Source organism: Oryx dammah, unplaced genomic scaffold (assembly GCF_014754425.2).
Source record: "Oryx dammah isolate SB20612 unplaced genomic scaffold, SCBI_Odam_1.1 HiC_scaffold_3, whole genome shotgun sequence".
In the NCBI taxonomy this organism is placed as follows: domain Eukaryota; kingdom Metazoa; phylum Chordata; class Mammalia; order Artiodactyla; family Bovidae; genus Oryx; species Oryx dammah.
This window is the reverse complement of record NW_024070187.1, coordinates 82,664,038-82,677,275: the sequence shown is the minus strand read 5'-3', so window position 1 is coordinate 82,677,275 and position 13,238 is coordinate 82,664,038. Positions and strand designations below refer to the sequence as shown.

Sequence of the window (13,238 nt, the reverse complement as noted above, 5' to 3'; positions counted from 1 at the left end):
CAGTATATTAATTATTGAGGCTTCATAAAGTATTTTAATACCTAATAATAAGCACCTCTCATTCCCTTTTTTCCTTCCAAGTTTTCTTGGGTGTTTATGCATTTAAGTCCTTATATTCATATTGGAAAGATAATCTGTCTAGCTCCCCAACTTCCACCTACCCACACATCCCCCGAAATAGAAAAGATTTATACTGAAATTTTCTTAATTTTTTTAAATTAGGAAAAATTAACATCTTTTTTATCATAAACTTTCAAATTAAATACTCATATCAGTAGATAATGGTTTTCTTTTTTCCCTTCTTTTAGTGGTATCACCATTTTCTTTTAGCATTGGTGATACTACAGAACTGGAACCTTATTTACATGGAGGCATAGCTATTCAAGTTAAGACTTCTAAAACATTCTGCTTTGTAAGTATTTTTTTTCTCTTAAATATATTTCTTTACAGAAGAATGGCAGGAGAGAAAAAATAAAATTACTCGTTGAAGAGATTTTGTTTTTTAATTTGTACCCACTTTGAGGAAAATGAAATCAATGAAAATAAACCGACCTTAACAAAAAAAATTTAGAGTTGATCATACTTCTTGTAATTACTTCCTAAGACAGAAGATGTAACTAATATGTATTTGAAAAATTTAACAAGCATTGATTCAGTTTGTATTTTATTATTCAGTTACATTTTTAAAGCAAAAGAAATATTTCTTTTATTTATCATATTTGTTATTCCAGGTTTTTAGATTTTAATTTTTTTCGATTTCAAGAAAGTGTATGTTAGATATGTTAAATAATTCCTATAAACTGGCATTGAAAGGAAATGTATGTATCTGTTTAAAGACAATGTAGAGGCTACTTTTATCAAGGAATTAAGAAGCCTCTTGCTGCTTAAATCCTTAGGCCACTTCTCATTATAAGTAGTCTAATATATCTCTTTTTTCTTGAAAGTTCTCAAGGTTTTGACTTGAATAACTTCTTTTCCAGAACAATTATTAACTGAAGTCATCCACAAGGTTTTGTTCAGCCCAGAGTTGGAGCAAAGCAACAGAATAAAATACTGTATCTTGTCAAATCTGCCCCAGCATTGTTTCCTTTTTCTATTGTCCCTAGTTTTGAATTATGCTTCAACTTAAAGAAAGTGAAGTCGTTCAGTCGTGTCCGACTCTTTGAGAGTCCCGTGGACTGTAGCCCACCAGGCTCCTCTGTCCATGGGATTCTCCAGGCAAGAATCCTGGAGTGGGTTGCCATTTCCTTCTCCAGGGGAACTTCCCAACCCAGGGATCGAACCTGGGTCTCCTGCATTGCAGGCAGACGCTTTAACCTCTAAGCTAGGCCTCAATAAATTTAAGATTGGGTTTGGTGCGTTTTTTTCAGAGGGGGTGGTTTATTGTCTTGTTTGTTGAGTTTTTTGGCCTTCGTGTGTTCTTTGCTCCACACAGAAAATTTTAACTGGGTATTTATTCAAGTCTTGTCAGGTATAACAAGTCCTGAAACTTGGTATCAGAAAAAATATGGTAGCTCTTCGATGAAGATAATAGATTTTTTTCGAGTACACACACACATGTTTAAGTTTCCCAGATTTATTATGTGGAGCAGGTTGTCCAGTTGCATTTAACATTAGAAGTATAAAGTGAGATAGTAAGAAAATAAGTAACCAGGGAATGGTAGCTACTTTACATTTCAGTTAAAATGTATTAGCCCAACCTTACTTATCTCAGACCTTTTAGAAGGAGCCATTGCTTTTAGTGCTCTGTGTCATTTATCAAGTAGTCACTTGCTTGCTCTGAAGTAATGGTGGATTTTTTTTCTATTGTTTGTTTTGTTTTTTTCTATTAGGAATCATTAGAGATGCAACTGAAACATCCAAAGTACCTTATTGTGGATTTTAGCAAACCTGAGGTAAATAAACCCTGTAGATTTGAGAGAGGCAGTGCAATGGGGGGTGGGAATGATAAGCAATTATAAATTTAAAACAGACCAACTATATATATATGTATATGTAAATATATATAGTACAACTATATATATAATAGTGCAACTGTATATATAGAGAGAGCAATTATGTATATATTTCTAGTGTGTGTGTATATATATGTATGTATGTATGTGTATGTATGTATGTATATATATATATATATATATATATATACTTTTCTGTCAGACCATTAGCTTCTTTAAAAATAAAGGTTGTATTCATGTATCAAGCTGACTCCTAGATTAAAAATAGGATTTTATATAATGGATAATGTTTAAATAATAGGGAAAAGGTTTTCTTTTATGATATGCCAGGTTTGATAGTTAAAAGGTGGTTTCATTAATTTATGCAAAGGTAATCTTATTAAGAGATTTTCTGAACCATGTAGAGTTTTATATAATACATATTTCTTCCCTAAAAATCTTGGAAACATTTATTTTGCTTTTTGAAGTCACTGGGTCAGTTTTATACTGGTGAATGTATTTGTGATAAGTAAAGAATTATAATAACAGTTTTGAAATTTATAAATAATTGATAAGAAAAGAAAAAGGAATTCTCATACCAACATTTTGTTTCCTTTGTTTAGTTGATACTACTTTGTTTCATATGGATAACCTAATGAAAATGAGTCATACACCTTGGGATTAGAACTTGGATCTGTTACTTAACTATAGCTTGAAGTCAGTCAAGTCCTTTAACTTCTCAAGCCTCAGCTTCCTCATCTGTTAAAGATAATAGTAATAAGCTAATTCATTTATTAATTAAGTTAAATTATGTCTTAAAGATATTAGCACAGTGCCTGACACATATTATACATTCACTAAATACTGACCAATTTTTAATGTTCTCAATAGGCACCTTTAGAGATTCACTCAGCCATGCTTGCCTTGGACCAGTTTCAGGAGAACTATAGTCGCAAGCCAAATATTGGGTAATGTTCTTTCTTTGAAACAATCTTTTTTCTTATTGAAATACTACTAGATACACCAAATTGTGTAAACAGTTCTGACCCAGCCTATTTTTCTCATTGAAGTGGAAAGATCAATTTATAAAAATGGAGTTATACTAAATAAAATTTTTCCTATTTTGAAGTTTTCAAAAGCTACAACTTAAAAAAATCTGAGAACTATTAAATTATAAATCCATTATATAATTTTTACCTTCTATGTATTGTTGCGAAAAGTTTTTGCTTTATACATGTAAAACTAAATTCTTATTTATAAACTGTTCTTAAGTGAGCATGATTTTGAAGGAATGTATTTATAAACCAGCTGTCTTTAAAGTCAGTAAACACTTCATGTTACATGGTTAGCAAAAGTCCAGTTTTTTAACATATTTCTTAAATTTCAATTAGCTATTGAGAAAATTGACATTGAGGTGCTTTATTTTGAATTCTAGGTGCCAACAAGATTCAGAAGAACTGTTGAAACTAGCAACATCTATAAGTGAAACTTTGGAAGAGAAGGTGAATATTCAGTTTGGGTGTCAAAAATTGTATAACATAAAAATTTTCTATATATTAATGTTCTCTTAGCCTTCAAATTCCAGTTTTGCTACTTATTGACTCTGTGACAGTAGGCAAGTTATTTGACATTAAATTCAACTTGAGTTTTTCAAACCTTTGCCTCTTTTAATTAGATAGTTTTCTTCTTATTGATTAAGTGAGTTCTTTACATATAGAAGTCAGTTCTTTACATATAGAAAACACATTTTACAGATACTCTCTTCCAGTCTGTGGGTTGTCTTTTCATGTTATTACAACGTCTTTTAAGGAACAGAAGTTTTTAATTTTGATAAAGTTTAATTCATCAGTTTTTTCTTTTTTATGGTTTGTGCCTTTTTTAAGCCAAAATCACAAATCTTTTCTCCCTTATTTTCTTCTAGAAGATTTATTGTGTTGTGAGTTTATATTTATAGACCTTGCACAGTGTACATCATTATACATTTTTAACTCATTGTGTACAGTTTTGTACATTTATGAATTCATCTTTTTCTACCTTGTCAGGCATAGAACTAAGTTAATTTTTTGTATCAGAATATTTTGTATCAGTATTCTAGCCTGTTTATTGAAAAGACAGTTTTTTTCTTCATTTGTTTTTGTTTTTTGTTTTGTTTCGTTCTTTGTTTTTTTGGCTTCTTTGTCAGAAATTCATTGACCACATATGTGTATGGCTCTTTCTGAATTCAACATTGTCTTCCATTGGTTGTTTCTGTCTTTCTACTAGTACCATCCTTTCTTGACCGCTGTAGCTTTAAAATAAGACTTGAAATCACATGTGCTCTCTGGTGCATTTCTAAGAAAGAAAGTAAAAGTGTTAGACACTCTATCATGTCCAATTCCTTGCAGCCCTGTGGAATGTAGCCTGTCTGATTTCTCTGTCCATGGATTCTCCAGGCAAGAATAATGGAGTGGGTAGCCATTCCCTTCTTCAGGGGATCTTCCCGATTCAGGGATTGAACCCAGGTCTCCTGCATCTGCAGATCTGAACCACCAGGGAAGCATTTCTCAGAAGGAGCTTAGAATTAACAGTATTCCCCCTTAAATACACAAATACTGTTATTTCACATAGAATTTCAAGAGATTAATTGATCCCTGCTTGAATCTTAAGATCACAGTTACTGATACTGAAAGAACAGGAAGAGAAAGAGAAGCCAGAGCTCATGAAGAGATCTTTGTGACAAATAAGAATTGTGCTAAAATAATAGCTCTAACATCCAATTCTCCATTTTTTCCTTAAAAATACTAATAAATTATATTTTGAAAAACATCATCTTTAAGTATGATAATTTGAGAACTTTGTGATGAGTGGCCTTTAGATTAGTATATAAAAGTGCCATTACTCTCTTGATTTTTTTTTTTTTTCTAAACTGCCTTTTCTTTTAAGATTTTTTTGTTTTTAGAATTCTGTTTATTTATTTATTTTTGAGTGTGCTGGGTCTTCTTTGCTGTGTGGGTTTTTCTCTAGTTACATCACACGGGGGCTACTCTGTAGTTGCAATATGCAGGCTTCTCATCTTGGTACCTTTTCTTGTTGCAGAGTATGGACTATCGAGGGTACACAGACTTTAGTAGCTGCAACACGTGGCCTCAGTAGTTGCAGCTTCCAGGCTCTAGAGTACAGGTTCAATAGTTGCGATACATGGGCTTAGTTGCTTATGTAAACTGCCTTTTCTAACAATACCTTGCCTCATTATTTTACTGTTTTTCTTTTTATGTACCACTTAACGTAAAATGATGGCTCCTTATCCTTTCTTATCCTTGGATCATTTTATTTTTATTTATCTGGTTCAAGGTTTTACCATGTTTTTTCATTAAAATGTGTCTTTAAAAATTCTGGCTAATTAACATTACAGAACTGTTCTCTGACAAGAACTATAAATGGTTGATAATCTAGTTAATTCTAAATTGTTCCCTAGTGTCACATGGAGAGTCAAAAAACAAAAATGCATGGGTTCTGGTCAATAAAAATACTGTTTACGTTAACTGACATGCAGTTGGATCTTTTGTTATGAGATTGGGACTTTTTTTAGGATTTAAAAACTATTCTGGAAATTGAGTAGCTCTTTTAAAAGTTAAACTATAATTCTCACATCAAGTCATTGCAGTTTAGCTTATACCATAAAAATACTATTAAGATTATTGTCTTTTGTGGCTTGTGTTTCAGCCTGAAGTAAATTATGACATCGTGCGTTGGCTTTCTTGGACTGCCCAAGGCTTTTTACCCCCACTTGCTGCAGCAGTAGGAGGTGTTGCCAGCCAAGAAGTACTGAAAGCTGTAACAGGAAAGTTTTCTCCTTTGTGCCAGTGGGTTAGTTCTCTATTTTAATATTTTTTATACTTAAGGCTGAATTAGTTACCCATATAACAAATTCTAAGGTACAAAATAGTATTGATCAATATGAAAGCAAAAATATATTTTTCATGCATAAATTGGGTGTGATGTGCTACCAAAATTTAATTCTGTAATAGAAACTGACAAGATCATTTGTTGAAGATATGGGATTTAACCCAGAGTTGCATTCTAGGATGTATTTCTCTCATTTGTGAGAGTGAGGGAGTGCATTTTCTATCCTTTTATTTGGTTTCCACTACTGTTAGCTTAGCAGTCGTGCACTTTCAGGATTCTTGAACTGTTCCATGGAGTTACATTGGCATCATGAATCTTCAGATTCCCTAGCATCGAAGAATAAATTTCTAAAGGTAGGAAGCATAGGAATGATAAAAGTTGGACACTATATAGGGTAAAAGCATCACAGGATGGAAAACCTTTGGTTTCTGTTATCAAAAAGAATAATTGGCAAGAGTGTATCAAAGGACACTTTTCAGGCCCTTTATTTTTTGAAAAACTTTGAACATATTGTTTTTAAAAGTTTTAAATTTAGTTTTAACAGTTAAAATTAGTAAATTTATAATTTAAATTTGACAAATGCTATTAAGTAATGCTATTTTGCTGGTGAATTCAGTGGTAAGAGTGGTTTAGGTATAATTGTTAGCAGCATAGGGAGTATAAATTGTGTTATTAAAGTAGAGTTTATCTTTAAATAAATAATCATTTATTCATGTTCATGATCATGTTCAAATTTAGCCATCAATTCAGTTCAGTTCAGTTGCTCAGTCGTGTCTGACTCTTTGCAACCCCATTAATCACAGCATGCCAGGCCTTCCTGTCCATCACCAACTCACAGAGTTTACTCAAACTCATGTCCATCGACTCGTTGATGCCATCCAGCCATCTCATCCTCTGTCATCCCCTTTTCCTCCTGCCTCCAATCCCTCCCAGCATTAGAGTCTTTTCCAATGAGTCAGCTCTTTGCATGAGGTGGCCAAAGTATTGGAGTTTCATCTTTACAATCATTCCTTCCAAAGAACCCTCAGGACTGATCTCCATTAGAATGGACTGGTTGGATCTCCTTGCAGTCCAAGGGACTCTCGAGAGTCTTCTCCAACACCACAGTTCAAAAGCATCAATTCTTCGGCACTCAGCTTTCTTCACAGTCCAACTCTCACATCCATACATCACTACTGGAAAAACCATAGCCTTGACCTGATGGACCTTTGTTGGCAAAGTAATGTCTCTGCTTTTGAATATGCTATCTAGGTTGGTCATAACTTTCCTTCCTAGGAGTAAACGTCTTTTAATTTCATGGCTGCAGTCACCATCTGCAGTGATTTTGGAGCCTCCCAAAATAAAGTCTGACACTGTTTCCACTGTTTCCCCATCTATTTCCCATGGAGTGATGGGACCAGATGCCATGATCTTCGTTTTCTGAATGTTGAGCTTTAAGCCAACTTTTTCACTCTCCTCTTTCACTTTCATCAAGAGGCTTTTTAATTCCTCTTCACTTTCTGCCATAAGGGTGGTGTCATCCGCATATCTGAGGTTATTGATATTTCTCCCGGCAATCTTGATTCTAGCTTGTGCTTCTTCCAGCCCAGCGTTTCTCATGATGTACTCTGCATAGAAGTCAAATAAGCAGGGTGACAATATACAGCCTTGACGTACTCCTTTTCCTATTTGGAACCAGTCAGTTGTTCCATGGTCAGTTCTAACTGTTGCTTCCTGACCTGCATATACGTTTCTCAAGAGGCAGGTTAGGTGGTCTGGTATTCCCATCTCTTTCAGAATTGTCCACAGTTTATTGTGATCCACACAGTCAAAGGCTTTGGCATAGTCAATAAAGCAGAAATAGATGTTTTTCTGGAAATCTCTTGTGTTTTTGATGATCCAGCAGATGTTGGCAATTTGATCTCTGGTTCCTCTGCCTTTTCTAAAACCAGCTTGAACATCAGGAAGTTCACAGTTCATGTATTGCTGAAGCCTGGTTTGGAGAATTTTGAGCATTACTTCACTAGCATGTGAGATGAGTGCAATTGTGTGGTACTTTGAGCATTCTTTGGCATTGCCTTTCTTTGGGATTTGAATGAAAACTGACCTTTTCCAGTCGTTTGGCCAGTGCTGAGTTTTCCAAATGTGCTGGCATATTGAGTGCAGCACTTTCACAGCATCATCTTTCAGGATTTGAAACAGCTCAAGAGGAATTCCATCACCTCCACTAGCTTTGTTTGTAGTGATGCTTTCTAAGACCCACTTGACTTCACATTCCAAGACGTCTGGCTCTAGGGGAGTGATCATACCATTGTGATTATCTGGGTCATGAAGATCTTTTTTGTACAGTTCTTCTGTGTATTCTTGCCACCTCTTCTTAATATCTTCTGCTTCTGTTAGGTCCATACCATTTTTGTCCTTTATCGAGCCCATCTTTGGATGAAATGTTCCCTTGGTATCTCTAATTTTTTTGAAGAGATCTCTAGTCTTTCCCACTCTGTGGTTTTCCTCTATTTCTTTCCATTGATCGCTGATGAAGGCTTTCTTATCTCTTCTTGCTATTCTTTGGAACTCTGCATTCAGGTGCTTATATCTTTCCTTTTCTCCTTTGCTTTTGGCTTCTCTTCTTTTCACAGCTATGTGTAAGGCCTCCTCAGACAGCCATTTTGCCTTTTTGCATTTCTTTTCCATGGGGATGGTCTTGATCCCTGTCTCCTGTACAGTGTTACAAACCTCCGTCCATATTTCATCAGGCACTCTTATCTATCAGACCTAGTCCCTTAAATCTATTTCTCACTTCCACTGTATAATCATAAGGGATTTGATTAGGTCATACCTGAATGGTCTAGTGGTTTTCCCTACTTTCTTCAATTTAAGTCTGAATTTGGTAATAAGGAGTTCATGGTCTGAGCCACAATCAGCTCCTGGTCTTGTTTTTGTTGACTGTATAGAGCTTCTCCATCTTTGGCTGCAAAGAATATAATCAGTCTGATTTCAGTGTTGACCATCTGGTCAAGTTTTTTTCATTAACTTAAACTAATTCTGTCTGATGTATTTTATATGCTTAGATTGTGGGTCCATAGACAACTTCCTCTTAGTATGTATGTAGTAATTATAAGCGATATATAATATACCCACGTTGGAAAATAATACAGGATAGGTACTTTCCTATCTAAGTAATCAAATTATTTATTCAAATGTAATTGAAATTGAATGATGCTTCCTGAGTTTATATAGTTATAGTAAATAGATTTGGAGGTGAAATTTCCTTTTGTTTAAGATTTAGATATATCATCTGTAAGATGGCTAAAATGACCTGAATCAAATATTATCTTTTTATAATTCCTCAGATTTAACCATACTACAGAAGATAATTACTTTTTCTAGCAGTTTAGTTTTCTACATAGTAAGCTGTGTTTTTTTATTCTATTTTAAGTTATACATTGAAGCAGCAGATCTTGTCGAATCCCTCAGCAAATCTGAACGAGAAGAATTTCTCCCACGGTAATACTGACATTTTTTTGCTTTTTCCTTAGTTGTATATTTATAAGCAGCACCAAAATTAAAGAATTTTTGTATAAACATGGATTTGTTTTAAATGTATTTTCTCCTAATTCACTCACTTCTGCAGTCTTTTCTCCTCTACATGTATAGATTGTGTCATAATAATGCAGTATCTTGTAAACATTTTATTAATATTGAATATAAAGTTTTAAATTGTGTATAATGAGAGTGGTTAAGTTTCAAAACACCATTCTGATTTTATATGAAAACAGTTGATACCTGCATCTTTTATTTATGTCAGTCATTCTTCACTTATTTGGGTTACAGATCTCTTTGAGAATCTAATCAAAGCTTATTAATTCTTTCTCCAAAAAAATAGATGTAACCCAAAGTTCTGCTTTCAATTTAAGTGGGTTAACAACTTCAAAGCCCATCCATAGTCTTCTCTATGAACTTTTGTAAAATCCCTGCCTTAAAAATGTTTTTCTGGAGAAACTAAAGTTAACTTCATTCAAGTCATTTGGAGTTATATTAGTCAAATGAAAAAAAGAAAAACCTGATTTCTCTATGAGGTTTTTTTCTTTTTCAAATAAAATTAATTATCTGTTAGTTTGGAAGAAACTCCTAAAGAGTATTCTGTTTAAATAAAGCATTAAATTGGTACCAGTAGTAATGAAACTAACCTTAATTTTTTTATGCCTTTCTATTTTTTTGGTTTGTGTTGTTTTCTCCAGAGGAGATAGATATGATGCCTTACGAGCCTGCATTGGAGATACTTTATGTCAGAAGCTACAAAATTTGAATGTCTTTTTAGTAAGTGGGAATAATGATGAGAATAAATAGTACAATCAAACTGCTATAGTGCTTCAAATTAATTTGTTAAAGGAGTACCATTTCTAAATAATACAGTAGATATTCAGGAAATGTTTTAAACAGGAATTTTTAAACTGTGGCTTGCAGGCCAAATCCATCCTACTGCCTGTTTTTAACAAAGACCATATGGCCTACAAAGCTAAAAACATTCACTTTCTGGCCCCTTAAGAGTTTGCCAACCCATCACCTAAAGAATTAATACATGTAAAATTAAAATATAATAGTTTTGAACATTAAATGATTTTCTAGAAATACATTAAAAATTGTGGTTGTTGTCAAATGTAAGAATATGTAGGTGGATCTTTCTTAAGTGTCTTACTGCGTTGGGCAGGGAAGCTCCTCAGTAGCATAAAACTTCTTTTCCTGCCATAACTATTATAATCGGTCCTAAAAATACTGCTGATTTTTAATATTCCTTTTTTAAGTAACATTTTGAAAGTCAGCAGTTATCGCTGAGCTTTTATTTACATGTAGAACTATTGTTAGTTTTTATTTAAAAGTCTTAGAATAGTTATATTCATCAAATGAATTTAGAAAAATTTCTGCAAACAAGTAATCTTTTTAATTAGAATTTTACACTCTTTCATGCTGGCTGTTTCCATCTTATATAAAAAAATGAGTTCAATATTTGGCTTTCGTTTGGAATATTAAAATGTCTTCTGTTTAAAAGAATTGTAGATACTATGCTTTTCCTTCTATGATTTATACATTTTTTTCTTTAGCTGAAACACTCATGATACCATGAACCATTAAATATTTTAAAATAAAATAATTTTAAAATTATTTTTAATATTCACATTATTTTTAAAAGTATGTTATTATAACAGCATTTGAAGAAAATTAAGATGAAATTGCTCTTTAGTAAGTAGAAGTTTTAATATTATTTAAGCTGTTATATTTTTTTCTTCTCTGCAGGTAGGATGTGGAGCCATAGGCTGTGAAATGTTAAAAAATTTTGCTTTGCTTGGTGTTGGCACAGGCAAAGAGAAAGGAATGGTAAGATATAAATCCTTGAGACTTAAAAAGTTATATTTCTCTGGCTGCCCATTTTTGAACCACATTAGACTGCTTGGATCCAAAGCATTGATTTTTGAGGGTAGGGTATTAGGCTACAAATTGGATGATTCTACCCTGACCATTTTTCAAAATTCATGTAACTTTGTGGCAAACACTTGAGTTTTCTGCTCCTCACTTTCTTTCTTAATTTACTGTGAAACTGTTATTGTACTACTTGCCTCATAATTATGAAGATCAAATATGAATGGGCTTTTCAAATAAAAAAGCACATCAATATTGTTATTTCATTAGATACTACTTCTTACTAAATAAATATTTAAGATGAGAGAAGTTAACATTAGAAAGTTGCAGAGTACTCAGATATTGTTTCAATTGGTGATCAAAGAAGAATGAGTAATAAAAACATCGGTATATAATATAAATTAAGATGATATATGTGAGTTAATTGGAAAACCATGTCATATATTTAAATAAAAATATATTTCACTGATGCTGCTTGCCTTTAAAATGTAGTAGTACTTGCAGTAGTGATATTATAGATTTACCATGATGCTTAATAGTAATTAAATGACTAAAATTTGTGGAATCGTTCATGTTTTATAGTTTATTAAGCTTGCTATTACAGTCATAGGCAGATCTCCTACAGTTATGTTATTCTTGCTCAGTTCAGTTCAGTCGCTCAGTCACGTCCGACTCTTTGCAAACCCTGTGGACTACAGCCTGCCAGGCTTCCCTGTCCATCACCAACTCCGGAGCTTACTCAAACTCATGTCCATCAAGTCGTTGATTCCATCCAACCATCTCATCTTCTGTCATCCCTTTCTCCTCCCGCCTTCAATCTTTCCCAGCATCAGGGTCTTTTCAAATGAGTCAGTTCTTTGCATCAGATGGCCAAAGTATTGGGAGTTTCAGCTCCAGCATCAGTCCTTCCAATGAATATTCAGGACTGATTTCCTTTAGGATGGACTGGTTGGATCTCCTTGCAGTCCAAAGGACTCTCAAGAGTCTTCTCCAACACCACAATTCAAAAGCATCAATTCTTCTGCTCTCAGCTTTCTTTATAGTCTGTCCATACATGACTCCTGGAAAAACCATATCCTTGACTAGATGGACCTTTTTTGGCAAAGTAATGTCTCTGCTTTTTAATATGCAGTCTATGTTGGTCATAACTTTTCTTTGAAGGAGCAAGTGTCTTTTAATTTCATGGCTGCAGTCAGCATCTGCAGTGATTTTGGAGCCCAAAACAATTAAGTCTGTCACTGTTTCCATTCTTTCCCCATCTATTTGCCATAAAGTGATGGGACCGGATGCCATGATCTTAGTTTTCTGAATGTTGAGCTTTAAGCCAACTTTTTCACTCTCCTCTTTCACTTTTATCAAGAGGCTCTTTAGTTCTTCCCTTTCTGCCATGAGGGTAGTGTCATCTGCATATCTGAGGTTATTGATATTTTTCTCAACAATCTTGATTCCAGCTTATATCTCATCTAGCCCAGCGTTTCTCATGATACACTGTGCATATAAGTTAAACAAGCAGGTGACAGTATACAGCCTTGATGTACTCCTTTCTTGATTTGGAACCAGTCTGTTGTTCCATGTCCAGTTCTAACTGTTGCTTCTTGATCTTCACACAGATTTCTCAGGAGATAGGTCAGGTGGTCTGGTATTCCCATCTCTTTAAGATTTTTCCACAGTTTGTTGTGATCCACACAGCATTCTTGTTCAACATTTCCTAAATTGTTTTCCACAAACCACTATTAGTTCTGCTGACTTTTAAAATATTTATAAAAAAGAAAAGGAAGTCCTTTGTTGTGTTAAGTTTGAATAACACCTACTTTACTCCTTAGAAATTCACAATAACATATCAGCATATAAAAAGTCAGGAAAAGAGCTATAGTAAATAAACCAACTTACTTCAAGTATGAAAACAAGATAAGTTAATTGGGCAGTCTTGAACGTACTGCAAATACTATGTAAATTATTCTTACTGTATAAATTATTCTTTTATAAAATATTTACATGTGTATCCAAACTTAACTAGAAGGAAGT

The 13,238-nt window shown here is 33.6% G+C and overlaps 1 protein-coding gene across 1 annotated transcript in view; it reads left to right on the top strand.

Annotated features, from left to right (window-relative positions):
• The window catches only part of UBA6 (ubiquitin like modifier activating enzyme 6), a 90,071-nt gene that overhangs the window by 50,089 nt on the left and 26,744 nt on the right, over positions 1-13,238 (top strand). The window contains exons 10-17 of the mRNA XM_040238290.1: positions 309-412; positions 1,833-1,895; positions 2,826-2,902; positions 3,370-3,436; positions 5,637-5,780; positions 9,235-9,302; positions 10,037-10,115; positions 11,091-11,171. Coding sequence (XP_040094224.1) covers positions 309-412; positions 1,833-1,895; positions 2,826-2,902; positions 3,370-3,436; positions 5,637-5,780; positions 9,235-9,302; positions 10,037-10,115; positions 11,091-11,171 — 683 coding nt within the window. The remainder of the gene's footprint in view (positions 1-308; positions 413-1,832; positions 1,896-2,825; positions 2,903-3,369; positions 3,437-5,636; positions 5,781-9,234; positions 9,303-10,036; positions 10,116-11,090; positions 11,172-13,238) is intronic.